This window comes from Meles meles, chromosome 1 (assembly GCF_922984935.1).
Source record: "Meles meles chromosome 1, mMelMel3.1 paternal haplotype, whole genome shotgun sequence".
Classification (NCBI taxonomy): Eukaryota; Metazoa; Chordata; class Mammalia; order Carnivora; family Mustelidae; genus Meles; species Meles meles.
The window spans coordinates 151138641-151157114 of NC_060066.1; the positions used below are offsets into that span (position 1 = coordinate 151138641).

General features: G+C 41.3%; 1 protein-coding gene across 1 annotated transcript in view; it reads right to left on the reverse strand.

Moving 5' to 3' along the window:
- GIPC2 (GIPC PDZ domain containing family member 2) overlaps nt 1-18474 on the reverse strand; it is an 81083-nt gene that overhangs the window by 12896 nt on the left and 49713 nt on the right. Inside the window, exon 4 of the mRNA XM_046022958.1 lies at nt 3772-3878. Within this exon, the coding sequence (XP_045878914.1) occupies nt 3772-3878 (107 nt within the window). The remainder of the gene's footprint in view (nt 1-3771; nt 3879-18474) is intronic.

An 18474-nucleotide genomic window follows, 5' to 3' on the forward strand; every position in this document is an offset into this window, starting at 1 on the left:
GGATGCATTTTATTATTCTTTGAAAATCTTAGTTTAATACTGGCAAAGTCTCTTTCTACATTTAGTTTAATACTTGATTTTAAATGGCTTCCTAGCTGAAAAAGAAATTACCCAAAAATGTGAAATAATCAACTATCAGTGCAAATGCAGAATTCAAGATCAGCTTGTAAGAAATTCATAGTACTTTTAATACTGTTATAAATATATGTTGCTTTGTGTTCTCCAAACTTATTAGAAATACGCATTTTATTATAAATGTCAATTTTTATTTCCTTGCAGATTTTATTACAACTTTCTCATGTTCTTATTTATACGAACTAAGCCTTAAAAACAGTAACAGATACGATATACCACTCTTGCCTTCTTTATGGTATGTTTTGGATGTGCTGTATAAAGCAAGCTGGCTATGCAAAGAAACTTCAATGTCCACCTTTGTATCCAACCAGCCATACTGTAAGTTTTCATCACAAACTTCAGTACTTTGCATACACAATCAAACATCAATATGTTACCATTTTACCTCCCAAATAGCTCTTGATCTCATCACCTCTTCTCCACTCACATTCTGATTGCCTGGGTTCAGCTCTCATTTTTTGGTATTTGCAGAAGTTTTCTAATTTTTCTCCCTGCCTGCAATCTTTACCCCCCTCAAATCCACCCCGCTTAACAATCCATCTTCTAGAACCGAGAGATTTTTCTAAAACGCAAAACTGACCATGTTGCTCTCCTCACAATTCTTAAATGGCTCCCCCATTTCCACAGACCTTTCCCATTCTGACCTAGGTCTCTCACCCCCCACCAGGTCCCTCCAGCACTCCACACTCCAATCCCATGGATGCTCACAAGGTCCCCCAAGCCCATCATTTTTTCAGGCCTAGAACATTCTTCTCTCCATCTTTAACCAACTCAATCATTTCTTCAGGATGGAAATTCCCCGCACCTCTCTCTCTTCCCTAATCCTTGACAGCAACTGATCAGTCCTCCTCTGTGACATTAAACCTATTCCCTGGTTTTCAAAAGCTTCTTTCAACACCTCTTTCCCCTTAAAGGAGAACAAGGCCTTTATTCATCTTTGTATCCCCAGCACCTGGACTGTGTCTGTCTCAGGAAACACATACTGAATAATTTATAAGGTATGCAGGTGGAATTCTTCCACAGTTTTCAGGATTTGTGCTGGGTTATAAGAGGGTGACTTGTTTCGGATCTATAAATTCTTTAGATGATAAGTCATTTGCAATAAATTAATATGAGTACCAAACTAGCTTTTTCCTTTTATTACAAGCTACTTTCAATTACCCTATTTAATGAAACAGGCCATGCAAATAGGAATGGAGTTTTAGATGTTTATATTTAAATGAATCTTTCCTACATCCCCAGATAGGTCTTCAGCTTCTCTTTCTCACCCCAGCACCTTATACATAGCAGGTGCTGTACACATATCAGTTATATTAGCTATTCAGTGACCCTCCTCCTGAAGCAACATGGAGTTTTCCCCACCACCTCTGCCTCCTCTGTAAGTGGTTTTAAGATCTGTCATTTGTTCCTCCCAGCCTGGAATAGGAAGCAGTGGGCATTCTCCCGCTCCCCCTGCCAGCTCCCTCTTATTGTTCTTCCATTCTCTTCCAGATTCCTTTCTTCTACACAGGTTTATTCATTCACGCAGCAATATGCCTCAGAGTATGCAGGACACCAGAAAAGTAGAGACTCAGATTGGCCAGATGTCACTGCCCTGAGTTTTTCACATACCTCTTCATATTTCATTTGCAAAATGCTTCTGGTCCTCCTAGGTCTCTTCCTTGCCTCCATGTCAATCCCTTCACTTACTACCCAGTACCCAGGAACCCAACTCAGAGTCTTCCTCTGGATTCTCCCCTGCTGACAACATGGGTTGACTCATACATTCAAAAGCACAACCTCACCCTCATGGTTCCTTGAGTGTCTGTACCAACAAACCACCCCTGGACATCATCACCCAACAAGCTCTGGGATCCCTATGAAAATGGCCTCCTCACTGTTCACTGGTCTCACTCTTCTGCTTTTCAAAAACCTGGGGAATCAATGTTTTTTTTTTTTAATTTTCAAAAACGTTGTTTTGCTTTTCAAAAACATAGGACAATAGGAACACACAACTAGCCAGGTCTGGCATGGTACCCTCTGCCTGCAGGAACTCCCTAGCCTCAGACACAGGCCTGACGCCCCCTCTGCCTATAGGACAGCTTCATCACCACTGTCTTCATTGGGTAAGCAGACCACCACTTGCCACCTTGAGTCCTTACCCTCTCTCCCTTAACCCCTGCTGTTTTTTCCTTCTACCTTTCCTCCCTCCATTTCTCTATTCCCCTTTTGGTATTTTTCACTCAAAAACTGACTGAGTCCATCACAAAACCCTATTCTTCTCAGGTCTAAATGCATCATTTATTAATTAATTCAACAAAGATGTGAACTCCTTTGATGTGTCGGGTACTGTTCTAGGTGCTGGGGTGACAGCAGTGAAGAAGATGTGAGCAAAGGAACTAAACGGACAAGAAACAAAGATACATTGTGTCTTATTGTGCTTAATGCTTTAAAGAAAATTAAAGGCAAGCAAGACTGGGCATGGGGAAGGGTGGCAGAAGTTGCTAGTTATGCAAGATACTCAAAGGCCTTTTATATAAGGTGATATGTGGACAGAAACCTGAAGAAGTCAGGAAAGCCATGTCCCGAAATGGGCAAGGCATTCAGATAGAGGGAACAGCAGTACAGAGACCCTGAATTGTGACGCATCCAGAGTATTTAGGGACAGCAAGGAGACCCATGGGGCTGAAGCTGCAAGAACCAAGAGAAGAGTGGGGAAGGAGATCAGAGAAGAAGTGCAGAGTCAGATCATGTTCGTCACTCTGAGGAGTTTAGCTTTTATCTTGAGTGGCATGGGAAACCACTGGCGAGTGTGGACAAAAAAGTAACCACTTATGTTTTTTAATTCTGGCTATTGTTCTGAGCACAGAGGGAAAGAGGGCAAGGGTGAACGCAGGAAGACTGAATACAGATGACTGCAATATTCAGGACAAGATGTAGGTGCCTTGGGTCAGAGTGATGAGGGCAGAGATAGTGAGAAATTGCTGGACTCTGGTCTATTGTGGAGGTAGACCCACCAGGGTTTGTTAATGAAAGGGACATGGAACATGAAAGAGTCCAAGATGACTGTTTTACCTGAGGAGACTGGAGTTCATGAATAACTTTCACTATCAAAGTCTTAACTATGCCTGCTACTATAGGTGGCCAAGAGGCTTTCTCTTGACTCTCTAGATGTTTACAAATTCTAGCAAACATTTTCTGCAGGTAGCTGAACATGGTTATGCATCATAATTTCTTCTCTTATGTCTATTTTCTACATTTCCTTTTTTTTTAAGATTTTATTTATTTATTTGACAGAGAGAAATCACAACTAGGCAGAGAGGCAGAGGCAGACAGAGAGAGAGAGAGAGGGAAGCAGGCTCCCCACTGAGCAGAGAGCCCAATGCGGGACTCGATCCCAGGACCCTGAGATCATGACCCGAGCCGAAGGCAGCGGCTTAACCCACTGAGCCAACCAGGCGCCCCTTCTACATTTCCTTCTTAAATGCTTTCAGTAACTTTCACATTGTTTAAGTAGGCAAAGAATTAAAGTCCATACTTCAATAGGGTATATGGCATTTTGTTTAACTTTGTGGCTTTACCTTTATTTCCAGCTCTAATAAACATGAACATCCACACATTTCCAAGCAGTATGGGAATTAAATAAACATAACCTACCATGTCTTCCATGGAGGCAGGACCCTTTGATCTCAGGCGAAGTGTCTCTCTTCTAGTACCAATTTTTTCTGCTGATGATTTTCCAGGTTTTGACCTTGGCTCTACTTCTATAAACATACAATGGAGGAAAAAAGGTGTGTATTCTCAGTTTCAACAGATTGCTATAAAAACAAATGTAGTTTCTATCATAAAACTATGTATACAGTTAGAGGTGGGATTGGGAGAGGGGGAGCGGGCTATGGACATTGGGGAGGGGAGGCGAACCATAAGAGACTATGGACTCTGAAAAACAACCTGAGGGTTTTGAAGGGTCAGGGGTGGGAGGTTGGGGCAACCTGAGGGTTTTGAAGGGTCAAGGGTGGGAGGTTGGGGGAACAGGTGGTGGGTAATGGGGAGGGCACGTTTTGCATGGAGCACTGGGTGTTGTGCAAAAAGAATGAATACTGTTACGCTGAAAAAATAAATAAAATGGAAAAAAAAACTATATATACAATTAGAGATCTGCTCGAAGGTATGCCTTCTTATATAATTTCCTAAACAAAGTAAGTTCTCCTGCCATCATTCTTATATTCCCCATACAGTCTAGCTACAAAAAGAAAAGGGAACGATTTGAAGTGTACAGCTGGGAAAGACTAGAAATTATAAGGAATAGAAAGTTAGCTTTATTATAAGATTAAAGGGGTGTAAAGGAACAGGACAACAGTGGCAAATGTTCAGCCAGACTTCCTTAAGGTCATGAAGAAGAAAAAGCCATGTCTTGATAGAAGAGAGGGATGGAGGTGCCACGGATTGAGTACCTACCTTCTGCATGACGTTCTATATACAAAATCCCACTGAAAACTCCTATCAACCCAGGAGATACGTTATAGCCCTCCTTTTACTGAAAAGGAAACTGAACTCCATAAGCAACAGAACAGGGATTCAAATCCAGGTCTTGTGACACCAAAGTCTGTATGCTTTTCCCAGTGACACTCCAACACCGTCCCTTTTGCAACCACAGGGGACATATCAGAGGTGTCATACTGAGAGAAGCAGGATTTTATAGAGGCTAGGACCAAGTTAGGAAGGAATTCCCCTCAGACGGCAGGCAAAAGAACAGGAAGCAAAATATCCATGGAAAACCACTGCTTTCCTTAGGCCTGTTGTCTTTTATTTTTCTTTTGTTTTTCCTATGCACCAAGAGTCACCTCCTTCCCCAAGACCAAGTAGTAACATAAATGAGTGAAAGGCTAGGTAGGGTGGGGCCTGAGGATAACTCCAAGGTTCACCACCTTTCTAGGCCACTCCAATAACGCACTGCCCTGGGGAAACATAGGCCCTGCACAACTGGAGGGACGTGTATGCAAAGAAACTGGATACTCAGAGTTGTCTATGAATCTCCTCATTTTTAAGTTTTGTCAAATAAGTCAAACTTTTAAAAACAACATATTGGCAAAAGTAAAAGATCTGGGGATCCAATTCTGGCCACAGGCTACCAATTTATAACTTGCAAATATCCCCCGAGTACTGAGGACTCTATGTGGCAGCAGTTTGGGACAAGGGACAGAAATGGGGGCAAGGAGAGGCCATACCAAGAACTGTAGATAATGGAGCTCCAACGAGGAACTACAGGACGCCCTGGTACATGCAAGTAGACAGTGAGACAGACGTCTCAAGACAGACATCAAGTGGACCACAGAAATGCGTTCTGACTGACTTAGAACCTAGAATAATTCCGGCCTTCAGCAAGTGCTGTTTTACTACTGGGAATCTACTCCAAAGCGATTAAGGATTTTACATACAAATTTTAACCTGCATTTGGGGAAACAATCACCAAAACATAAAACAAGTCTTCTTCTGAGAATGAAATTATTAAAATTATAAAAACTTCTATACAATTCATTATAAATGTACAAAAAATTATTAAAATTTTTACTATAAAAATTTAATAAAAACACAACAAAGAGACCCGTTTTCCCAAGCAAAAACCTGTAAGTGATGGCTAATGATGCTAATGTTAATTATGGTGTTCAGACAGTCTCCTGAGACTAAAGCTTTATTGGCAAGTCCACAGCATTTGCCCTGCCAGTCATACTATGCCCTGAGGGAAGAACGAGTTAATGGAAGCAAGATGTTCTGCACAGAGTTTCCGAAAGAGTGCCCAGAGGAAAAGATGAGGTCAGTCTGTCATCAGCACTGCCCAGCAACGTATTCCCAGCTCTGAGTCCCACATAGACCTAAAGTCTTAAGACAATCTCAGCTTGGGGTTAAGTGTCTGCGTTCTGCTCAGGTCATGGTCCCACGGTCCTGGGATCCAGTCTTGCATTGGGAATCCCTGCTCAGCGGGGAGCCTGCTTCTCCCTCCTGCTGCTCTTGCCTGTGCGTGCACTCACACACTCTTTCCTTCAATTAAATAAAATCTTAAGGAAAAAAAGGCAGTTTCAGCTTAACGATACTAACCTTCAAGATACCTTGAACCTTACACCGCCACTCCCTCTACCACACACACACACCACCACGGTGACTTCACCAAGCAACCTACTCAGTATAATCCGTCTTCCCATACAAATTTCCTACAGGGTAGAAAATGAACTGTTCAGCTAACACCTGTGTTTTGGTCTCCCGCTACATACACATATCTAATTGTAAAGTGTTACACTAGCATTCTGACTTAACAAGTTTCTTAGAAGTTTAGTGAGCATGATATAATCCTGGAAAATTGAACAACGCTGGAAATAGTAAAAAAGTAAAAGGTTTCTGAGATTTACAAAGCTAAGCACCCAGCTTCTGGAATGTGGGAACTCTATCAACGGACTGTCATCAATGCTGGAGAAGTCAGCCAAACCCCCAGATGACGGCTCTATCTTGCCTTGCTCTTACTTGCAACACCAGTGGCTAGAAGGGAAAATGTAGAATGGAAGATTTTTTTTAATAAGCTTTATTTTTTTTTAAGGCAGTTGTAGGTTCACAGTAAAACTTAAAGACAGATTTCCCATATACCTTCTGCCCCCACATATGTACAGCGTCCCCTATTATCCCCATCCACCAGCACAGGGGTACATTTGTTGTTGATCGTAAGATCAACAGGCCTACGCTGACATCATTAACTGAAGTCTGCGGTTTACGGTAGGCTTCACTCTTGGTGCCGTACATTCTGCGGGTTTAGAAAATGTCGTGACCTAGATCCACCATGACTATAGCATCCAGAGTCGTTTCATTGTCCTAAAAATCCTATATGCTCTGCCAATTCACCCCAGCTTTTTTTTCAGTCATTATTTGTCAAACCATCCTTCTCCATGACAGTAGTTATCTCAAAATCAACCACTTGGTGGCACCAAAAGTTAAATTTTAAGTTCTGTCTTGGCCCAGGCTCCAGAAACCTGGCCTTCATAGCTGAGGAAACAGAAGCCATGTTTCTCTATGATCCTATGATTTAAGGATGTAAATCAACCAGTTTATACATGAAAACAGGCTAGATGGTCCTATTCACCCATAAGGGAAAAAATACAAGTTCCGGGGGCGCCTGGGTGGCTCAGTGGGTTAAGCCTCTGCCTTCGGCTCAGGTCATGATCTCAGGGTCCTGGGATCGAGCCCCAAATTGGGCTCTCTGCTCAGCGGGGAGCCTGCTTCCCCCTTCTCTCTTCTCTGCCTACTTGTGATCTCTCTCTCTGTGTCAAATAAATAAATAAAATAAAAACTTCTGTACATCCGTGCTGAGTGTTTTGAAGGTTGTGAATGTTTCTCTTCATCTGGCCTACTTTTGGGGTGCTGGCCTCAGCATGTCTAACCAACCAGGCCAAGCCCTAAATCAGTCCCTTCGCTGTCCATGAGCAAGTTTACCTGGCACCTCTCCTGGGGCCAAGTGAGGAGAGGGATGAAGCTCATAAGGTAGACACTAGAAACCAGCCTGCAGCTGGCTGGAGTCACTAGACGCAGGCCTCCTCACTCGGCTGAAGCACACAGACTACCCACCTGCTGGTCACGGAGGGCACAAAACACACAGCGTGTGGGGCTGGCTGCTCCCACAGCTGAAGTGGATGGCACCAAGAAGCAGTCACATTTGTTCCCCAGCTCCTTTTGTGGAGATTGTATCTGTTGCTCTAATTATGCAATTTAATTATTTAAAAGTACATGCCCCGATGAAAAAAATGTGAACCAAAGAGTTATTATTGCTAGGAAAAGTAGGTTAACTGCTTTGGAAAGATTCCATGAGGCCAAGATCAAAAAAAAAAAAAAAAATTAGGTGTGGGCAAGACAACACTAGATTACGAAAAATATCTTTAAACATTCAGCATTTCGTATATCTAGTTTTTAAAAGCGAAACAGAACCTGCAGGCATGCGTTAAGGTTATAATTATAAGACTCCACAGAACTCCAATTTGTGTCCTCCACTCCAAGAAGGGCTTTTACGTCAAAAAAAAAAAAAATACTAAAAGAATATATAGGTTTTAAAATAAGATGTTTATACACATTTGTATCATTATCATACTCCATTTTAAGTGGCATTTTCAAGGTAAAGTGGAGAAAATGGGAAGCAGAGAAGACAGAAGGAGGTCTGTCTCTAGTCCCACCCTGACCTCTAGGGAAATAAGAGGGACTGACTGAAATTAAAGCCCCGTTTTCAGAAGGAGCACATACAACATGACCTAGATCCCCAACTGACCCAGGGTGACACAGTGGGGAATACTTCTGCACAGAACGAGGTCTGTTCTGGTCCCATGAGGGCCCTAGCTGGGTAAGGGTAGAATACGGATCATCACTTTCATAAGCAGGGACAGAGCCAGGATTTCAAGAGGAGGAGGGCACAGGCAAACTCAACTACATCCAACACTTGCTCAGGGAACAAGATGGACTCAGAATCTGAAAACGTGAGTTTAAAACCCAGTTCTTCTGTTTACAAACTGTGTGAACTTGAATAGGCCCTAATCTGGAAAATGAGAAAAACACCTAAATATGGTGTGGTTTTAAACATTGGCATGGCTGATGTATAAAATGTGCTCAGCCTGGTGGCCTGGTTCGTATTATAGAATGCTTCTGCTGACACATTTCCGTCTGGAGAGGAGAAATCTGCTCTTCCTGGTGTCCCTCCCCATCAGACGTAGTAGCACTGGTTTTCTAAGAATGTTCAGAAAATTGTCACTTCAAATACAGAGGTCTCTTTTTTATCCTATTTAATCTTTTCCATAAAACTATCCTACCACCCCCTCCCCGCCTTCAGTTTACAGGAGGGTGTAAACAGCACATGCCCATCCCATGGCTCCACTCAGATTCTCCAAAGTGGCTGAGGGTAGACGCAGCCCCTCATGGGGGCACTCCGTATGTAGCCCCTCCAGCGTCCCACTGGTCATTTTCTCAGTATCCATCGGTTATTTGAGAATCACTGTGGTTCAAGGGAAGCTAACTGCTCCCAGCTTCAGGGATGGAAAACCTAATGGATTCCCTTCATCACAAGTCACTATTTCAGAGGTGGGCAAATGACCAAAGCCAGGTAAACCAGAATGAACCTGAGGGCTTTTGCTAGAAATTCTGAGACAAGCACACTCTCCTTTCCTATTCTACATGAATAAGGAAGCACACAGTCCCAACAGTTGCCGACCACCACCTTGGGACATAGTGTCAAACTAACCTTAAAATGATACATGAATAATGAAGCAGATACCTCGGGCAGCAGTGCAGAAAAAAAGAGCATGAAACTGAGTTCCGATCACATTATACAGGCCCTACAGAGTTTTGCTAATGTCAGCATCACTCATGGACAGTTGATTTATAAGATTCTCTTTTCCGCACAAGCCAGCTTGGAAGGTTTTCCACTGTCTCCAGCTAAAAGCCATCTCACAATGCAGAATTCTGTCTAAGCAGTAAAGCAACTTCTAAACAGGCCTTCCAATGCTTAGACACACAGATGGAACTGTCTGTAAACAGCCTGCGTGCTCCCTACTCTATTTCCAACCCCCAACTCACACATGCACAAATGCACATTTCTTGGCACAACTGGCGAAAATGTAGCTTGTGTTCCAGAATCTAAAATTTTAATTGTATGTCCCTCTTTCCCATGTGTCCTTCCTCTCATGAACATTTCTCAGACTCCTTTAGAATAGCTGTGAGGTTTTGTTTCTTAATTCAGCTGGTAGGATGCTGGGGCAGATAAAAAGAATTAAGTAGGTGCTACATGCACAAGGCAAGAGTTGTCCACTGGACCAAAAGGGCTGGCAACACGTGAACCAACCCCACAAAACACACACAAACACACACACACACAAACACAGTTGCTCTTAACTCTTTCTCTGATGAGACTGAACAGTGCATGACATTTATGGGAAATGGAATAACTGTGACCCAAATCTTGTTCCTTAGTTAGGAGGTCATTTAAGAAAAACTCAGTCTTGTTTTTGACACTCTTTGAAATAACAGGCAAAAATTAACGTGTACCTCTGGGAAGAAGGTTTGTAGCTTTAATCCAGAGGGGACTGTGTTACAGAAGAAATTACAAACCTCCTGTTGGAGAATAGGAGGGCGAAAAACTTAAGTGCTGGCTAAAAGATGTTAACCTTTTTAAATTTATTTTATTGCACAGTATGATTTCATCATAAGAATTTTTTAAAAATCAAGAGTTATTGTTTACTTTTATTACTGTACTACATATTTTTCTACCAGCTTTCAAAAAAAAAGGTATGAAAAGTAGTTATAAAAACATACTTGGAGCACCTGGGTGGTTCAGTGGGTTAAGCCTCTGCCTTCAGCTCAGGTCATGATCTCAGGGTCCTGGGATCGAGCCCCACATTGGGCTTTCTGCTCAGGGGGAAGCCTGCTTTCCCCTCTCTCTCTGCCTGCCTCTCTGCCTACTTGTGATCTCTCTCTCTCTCTCTGCCAAATAAATAAATAAAATCTTTTTTTTTAAATCTTGTTTTAAAAAATTAATACAATGGAATATTCTACCATATTTCTAATACAGAACCACTTATAATATTAAAGAAAATTGTTTAAAATGAGAATAATCGGGGCACCTGGGTGGCTTAATGGGTTAAGCACCTGCCTTCATTTCAGATCATGATCCCAGGGCCGTGGGATAGAGCCCCACTTCCAGTTCTCTCTCCCTCAGCCCCTTGTCCCTGTCCCTGTGTGAGCATGTGTGCATACATGCGCACACACACACTCTCTCATTCATGTGCACACTCTCTCAAATAAATAAAATCTTTTTAAAAAATGAGAATCCTATAATTAAAAATTATAAAGCCATTAAAGTAGAATGATTCAGTTTCCCTACTTCCTAGCCAGAAATGCTATTCTCTTTTTCTAAATAATTATTTTCTGGTTATGAAAGTTAGTACGCTTATTTTATATTAAATATGCAAAAAAAAACAAGAATCCTAAAGAAAGAAGTCATTCAAACTCACTACCTAAACCGTTAAATTTCAATATATATATACTGTAATTCATTTTTCTTCTACATTTAAAGATAATTTTTACAGAAATGGGATATTACCACCCATTATTTTTAATAATCTGCCTTTTCATTTAACATATCAATCATTTTCCATACACAAAAGGGATAATCTCCCTAACTTTTTCTGAAAACATACTCTTACCACAATTTGGAGCACAATTTGTTGATCCATTTTCCTGTAATTATATGACAACTCTCATTGTACAAATACTCTGGCAGAATATGTATTATTGCTATAATTGCTGTTTTTCTAATAAGTTAGATTATATTCATTTTTTAGCTACATTATATTATATTATTCAGCCATATTAAGGAAGCCACTTACATTTTAGCATCATTTTTCCCCCTTCCTCCTACACTGTTATTACTAAGTTTAAGACCAGTTGAAAACAGGGGCACCTGGGTGGCTCAATGGGTTAAAGCCTCTGCCTTCGGCTCAGGTCATGATCTCAGGGTCCTGGGATCAAGTCCCATATCGGGCTCCCTGCTCGGTCTGCCTCTCCCTCTCCTTCTGCATGCCACTCTGTCTACTTGTACTCTCTATCTCCCTGTCAAATAAATAAATAAAAATCTTAAAGAAAAAGACCAGTTAACAGTTAAGTCTTCTATTCCTGGTTGTGGTTAACTCCAAATGCTCCTGAAACATTATAGTTCTAAGAAACCAATCACTGTTTAAGGTTAGTGTCTGGGAAAACAGATTACAAAGTTCTTAATACTATGGATTATAATTTCTCTTTTCTCAATTAAAAATGTCAGCATTTAATAAATTTTCTTTTAATGACAGTTTACAACTAGAATGGGAAGAGTGCATATTTAGCTTGAGTCTTTATTCAGCTGAAAACACATTTATCAGTTACACTCAGTATTCATCTAACACATCTGCCACACCCCCAATAAAACAGAACTTAGCTCCTCATTTATCTTCTCCCATAGTAACGTTGTGGTAAATGCCAAACCACATCTAGCTGGAGAGAAGGACAGAACAAACTACGACATAAAAAGATGATTAAATGGCACGTTCTATCCCCCCAATTTATCATTGTGAAGACTTTAAGCCTTTGCCAAAAAAAATACATGAAAGAGAGTGCACTGTCAGATAAAATGCAAAATATCAAAAGCTGAACATCTCTCACTGACTTGCCCCCAAACAATTTCCACATCCAAACCACCTCATTTCTAATCACTCTTATTTCAGGGGCTCCGAGGATAGACATCTTGGGAGTGACATTTGCTTCTCAGCACGCTCTTCTCTTCTCTCTTCTCCTTTAAGCAGCATAGGTCCACCCCTAACCGCCATTTCTGCCTTGGCAATATTACTCAGGCTTTTTTCTCTCCTTCAAATGTCTGCTGCTGCCTCTAATCCCAGCCCTTATCCCTCACTCAGGCACTGATACAGGACCCTACTATAGTTTCTCCTCTATAAAGTGTGGCCACATTGTTTTTCTAGGCTTAATTCCCTAAAAATCTACTTCATCATATCATTCTTCAGTTCTAATACCTAAATGACTCCCTATTGGGCTCAAAAACAAGCTCAGATTCCCCCCCTAGTTTTTGGAGCTCTTCTTTAAAGAGCCCAAACACTCCATCCCCTCACCCGCCTCCCTTCCAGCAACCCTCAGCCTACTGCCTATAAGGTGCCTGGGTGACTCAGTCTTTACGTGTCTGCCTTCAGCTCAGGTCATGAGCCCAAGGTTCTGGGATCAAGTCCCACATCGGGCTCCCTGCTCAGCGGGAAGCCTGCTTCTCCCTCTCCCACTCCCCCTGCTTGTGTTCTCTTTCTCTGTCTCTGTCAAATAAATAAAATCTTAAAAAAAAAAAAAAGTCTCCCATCATTTTTCTCCCTCTGTGTCAGGAGGGCACTTGAAGTGATGAGCACTGTGTGTTGTGTGCAACTGATAAATCACTAGATTCTACCTCTGAAACTAATACTACAGTGTATATTAATTAAATTGAACTTAAATTTAAAAATTAAAAAAAAAGAACCCAGAAACTGCTTTTGCAAACTGATTTGCTCCAATTCCTACAACCTCTTCACTGTCCTCAATGCTTCCCACAGAAAACCCTCCTTGTCTATACTTTTCTTTCCATCTACCAAGGCCAAGTTCAAATGCAATCTTCTCTAGGAATCTTTCCCCAGGAGTCCAGCCTAATCCTATCTTTCCCTCCTCTGAACACCAATTTAAATTTCTGGAAAAAATGGATTTAAATTTTTACTCCACAATTCTGGGTATAAGAAATGTCAGATTGAACCAAACTTTGAGTCCCCCACTCAAGGCTTGGTGAGAAACTGACTTTTTGTTATGTAAATCTATCTGAGAAACAAGAGGGCTAAAATGCTCAATCCAATGCAAATCCTACTCTGAAACTCTATGTCCAGTTCAGTGGGTCCACTTGCAACCCAAGCCCAGGACACAGGTGTCCTTCACCTCAGATTGCAAGGCTAAGCACAGTTTTGTTTTGTTTTTAAGATTTTATTTATTTATTTATTTGACAAAGAGATCACAGGCAGGCAGAGAAAGAGGAAGGGAAGCAGGCTCCCTGCTGAGGAGAGAGCCCAATGCAGGGCTCCATCCCAGGACCCTGAGATCATGCCCTAAGCCGAAGGCAGAGGCTTTAACCCACTGAGCCACCCAGGCGCCCCTGTGCACAGTTCTTAAGACTGTCCCGTCACCTCTCATTGGGAGCTCCATGGAAATAGGACACTGGCTCCTGATACTGTTTGGACCTACTGAAAACCATGGCTTTCTCTTTGGGAAAGTACCGTCCCAATCTTACCATTTCTTCCAGCCCCCAGCACTTTCTAAGCTTTAGAACACTTCCCAGTCATGGAGAAGTCAGCTCTCAGCTGAAGCACACTTTAAGTCTGTATGACAGCACATGTCCTAGCTCACATCGTATTCTAGAGAGACAGTGCCATATGCTGTTAAGAATACATACCTCATGGGGCGCCTGGGTGGCTCAGTGGGTTAAGCCTCTGCCTTCAGCTTGAGTCATGGTCTCAGGGTCCTGGGATCGAGCCCCGCATCAGGCTCTCTGCTCAGCGAGGAGCCTGCTTCTACCTTCTACCTCTCTCTCTCTCTCTCCTCTCTGCCTACTTGTGATCTCTGCCTGTCAAATAAATAAATAAAATCTTAAAAAAAAAAAAAGACTACAAGCCTCAGGAACAAACAGGAATGAAGTACCGTACTTGCACTTCCTGTCCACCACTGGATGACCTCAGCAAAGTATTTAACAGCCCTCAAACTCTCAGTTTACTTATCTGAAAATCCCTCTCAGGAAAGGCAGGAGGATTAAAACAGGCCATAACAATAGTCCTATTAGCTGGAGATGACATTTATACAGCACTATGTGCCAAGCACTATTTTAAGTGCTTTACATATATTAACTCATTTAATCCTCACAACACTTTATGGATAAGGAAACAGGAACAGAGGAAGCAAGTGGTCCAAAATCACATAGGTAATAAGCAGCAGAGACAGGAATTACACCCAAGCAATTTGTCTGAGTCTATGCTCCTTATTGCTTCTTATAAGCATTCAATAAATGGCAGTTATTACTGTAATTAATAGAATTACCTGATTCTTAATGTACCTACATCCTTACATGAATTGTAAGCTCCTTGGGGACAGCAACATACAGACTTATCCAAAACAGCTGTTAGAGAGCTGGCTCTGAAAGTTCCCTGCATGGGTTAGAAGCCTGCCTCCATCACGCACTAGCTGGCTCTGAAACCTTGAACAAACAGCTTAATCTTTTAGCACGGGTGAAAGGATTACATGAATTCCTACTTAGAAAGTCCTTAGAAAACGGAATGGCGGGTAGCTACTATTAGGACATATTTGATAGGAGATGTGATCTGGAACCGTGCCAGATTTCCCAACAAATGCTTGCTAACCAACTCACCTGCACTGCTGTTCATGAACAACTTCAAGAAAGGCTACACCTTCATAATAAGAGTAATAACACTTTTATTGAACAGTACCATGTGCCAGGGACTAATCTATGATTTTTTCGTGTGTTTAATCATTTAATCCTCAATGTGATAAATACTATTACCATCTTCTCTTTTGGTATGAAGAAACCAAGCCACAGAAAGTTTAAGTAATTCATCCAATGCCACATTATCACACAGCCCATATAGGACAGAGTCTATACACTTAACTACTTTTCCTTTCTTCTTCTTTGGTAACTTTTATCATATTCCCCAGTATATTTTGTAGAATTCAGTATACATGAAAAGGCACCAAACATATTTGTTGGTTGAAACTTTTTCACTAGAAATAGCATGAAAAATAGACTTTTCAAATATTTAATACTTTCTATCTAAAAAATCATCTAAAACTTAAAAGCCAAAGTTTCTTTCTTGATATAAAATAGATTTTGTCTTTGAAAACAAGTACATCAGTGAGCTGAATCATGAAGATGAGGTCCGAGTTTTCCAGCTGTGAATGACTCAAAGGACTCAAACGTACTTCACATACTGAACATCCTATTCCGATAGACACATAGCACAGAAATGAATCCTCTAAAAGACATAGTCCAGAGTTCTATTACAAAATCTAACCCCAAAATAAAGACTACCAATGTTTTAGGAGGTAAACTTTTTCTTTCAACTCCCTTTGATTTTGGAAACAATTTACAAAAATATTTTGGGCCTCCTTCTATAAACATCTTTCCATAAAGGGCAACACTTACAAACAAAAGAACTTCTCCAGGATAAATACAGATTCATCCAAGTAAAACAATCTAAGTTTCATAGATTTAACAGTTATTTTTCTGCAATTAAAAGTCCTCACAGGAAACAAACCAGTTGAACTAGTCTAGTCCTAGAGCTTACGTTAAGAAGAGTGGGTTTTCATGACCTTGGGAAAGTCTAGGTTTACAGGGCAAACCCTGTAAGGTTGAGTTCATTGTGGAGACATGTTCCTTTTCATTGGCAAAAGGGAAAGGAAATGAGCCATGCCCTAAAAAAAAAAAAAAATACCACCAGAGACATTCCACCCGATACTTGATAAGGACTGGGAAGGCTGCCATCAACTCATAGCTAGAAGGGGGAGAATTTGGATCAGAAAGCAGCTGACCAGGAGAAACCATGTTAGGTATGGGAAAGATTTCCCAAACTACAAATTTTTAACAAGGGAATCATTTAAACCAGAGGCTCCCAAATTTTATTTTTTGCTATGACTCACAATGAGAAATATATACATTTTGTCATAACACAATTATACAGATGCACACACATATATATCTGGAACACAAATATACAAAAACACATGTACTTACATGTACAATGTAACCTACCTTACTAGGCACAAAGCACTATGAAGTTTTCAATTCTACTCCCTGTTCTAAACACAGAGGTTGAGATCCACTAGATGAAAAACAGTGATATAAACTCTGATCAACACGGGACAATCGAGGGTGTGTCTTAAAGCAGCCTTTATTTCTCCCTCAGAGCCTGTCACCAACTTAGGAAAGCTGTAGTGAAGCACCTGATCTTGGGACAAGTAATAGGTCCTTGGGAAAAGGCCATCCAGAGGCTGTCTCTTCCGTGTCTGGCCATTCCTCACTATGCTGGCTCCTCCTCTTTCTACTCCTTAATGCTGGGCTTCCTCCACAGCTCTAGGTTTGGTCTTTTCTTACTATTCTGAGTGATCAGATTTCCACAGCTTCAAATTACTCATAAATCCCATTCCCTAGGCTCTACTTCTCTGACACTTGTCTACCTCTTACACATTTCCAACTAAATTCTCTCACAGGTGTCAAACTCAGCAGGCCTAAAATTATATTGTAAGTACAGTGTCTCTTTTCTAAGTCTTCACCCAAATCTATTTCTTTTCCAGTTTTCCTCATCTTAAAGAAAAGCACTCCATTCCATTCCTCACCCAAGCCACAAATCTGTGGGTCATCATTTGCAATCTATTTTACTTCTACATTCAGTGAATTTCCAACTCCACCTTCTTAATATTCCAACCTTCCAACTCTACCTTCTTCATATTCAGTGGTATGCAGATAAATGTGTAACCATCAGCTCTCCAGGAAAAAAATAATCCAAATTTGCTATACTCGTTTGTGTCTGTGATATAAACAACCCACCACAGCCAATTTCAAGCCCCTAACATGAGGTCACTGAACATGGAGTTTGGAAAAGATGTATACAAATGGCTCCAGCACACCACTGTCTATTCCTCCAATCTGTTTCTCATGTCTATACCTACTCCTACTGCCTTCATTTAGGATTTCATCTTCTCTCTCCTCAACCTACACAATAGAATCTTCAAGGATTTCCTTAACCATGTGAGCTTATAAACCAGTCCCATGTGACATAGTCTCCAAACTATCTCTCTAAAAACCAAGACTCATCCACCGGCTTAAACCCCTTCATTGCCCACTCTTTATCGTCACATATAAGGCTCTTGATTGTTTGGTCTCTACTGATCCTTGAGCTTCATCTCTTGCCACACAGTCACCTAGAACCTCTATTCCAATCATACAGACATACGTGGTATTCCCAAACACAGGGCACTGCTGTACACCTCTACACCTTTGCTTATTCTATTCCTACTCCCACGCCCTGGGACCACCTTCCCTAATTTGTTCACTGACCACACCTCTTAAGATCCAGCTCAAATCTTTTCTACTGGAAGCTTTTCCTCAACTCCTTAGGTTGACTTGATGTGGCCCACTTTTATGCCTCTAGTACATGTTAGCACCACTAATTCTCTTTATTGAATTTCTTTTTTTTTTTTAAGATTTTTTATTTATTTATTTGACAGAGATCACAAGCAGGCAGAGAGGCAGGCAGAGAGAGAGGAGGAAGCAGACTCCCCGCTGAGCAGAAAGCCCGATGTAGGGCTCGATCCCAGGACCCTGGGATCATGACCTGAGCCGAAGGCAGAGGCTTTAACCCACTGAGCCACGCAGGCACCCCTGAGTTTCTTTTCATATTCATCTCCTCCCACTAGATAGGAGCTTCTTGAAGGCAGGAACTGGATCTTATTCATGTGATATACCAGGCAGGTAGTATGGTGATGGAATACAGTAGATGTTCAAGAAACTATTATTATTCCAGCAACTAATACTCTAAGACTAGCATGTACTAACTCCTCAAATATTTATTCAATGAAAACATCCGTATGTTCCTGCTATCTACCCAAGGCCAAAGGATAGCTAAGACATTCCATCTATACCTTCTAGATTACTAGGGAACTCATACTGCCACAGTCAAAGAATTTACACCATAATTTTTCTTTAAGCCTAATGGCCTCTATGTTAGTTTC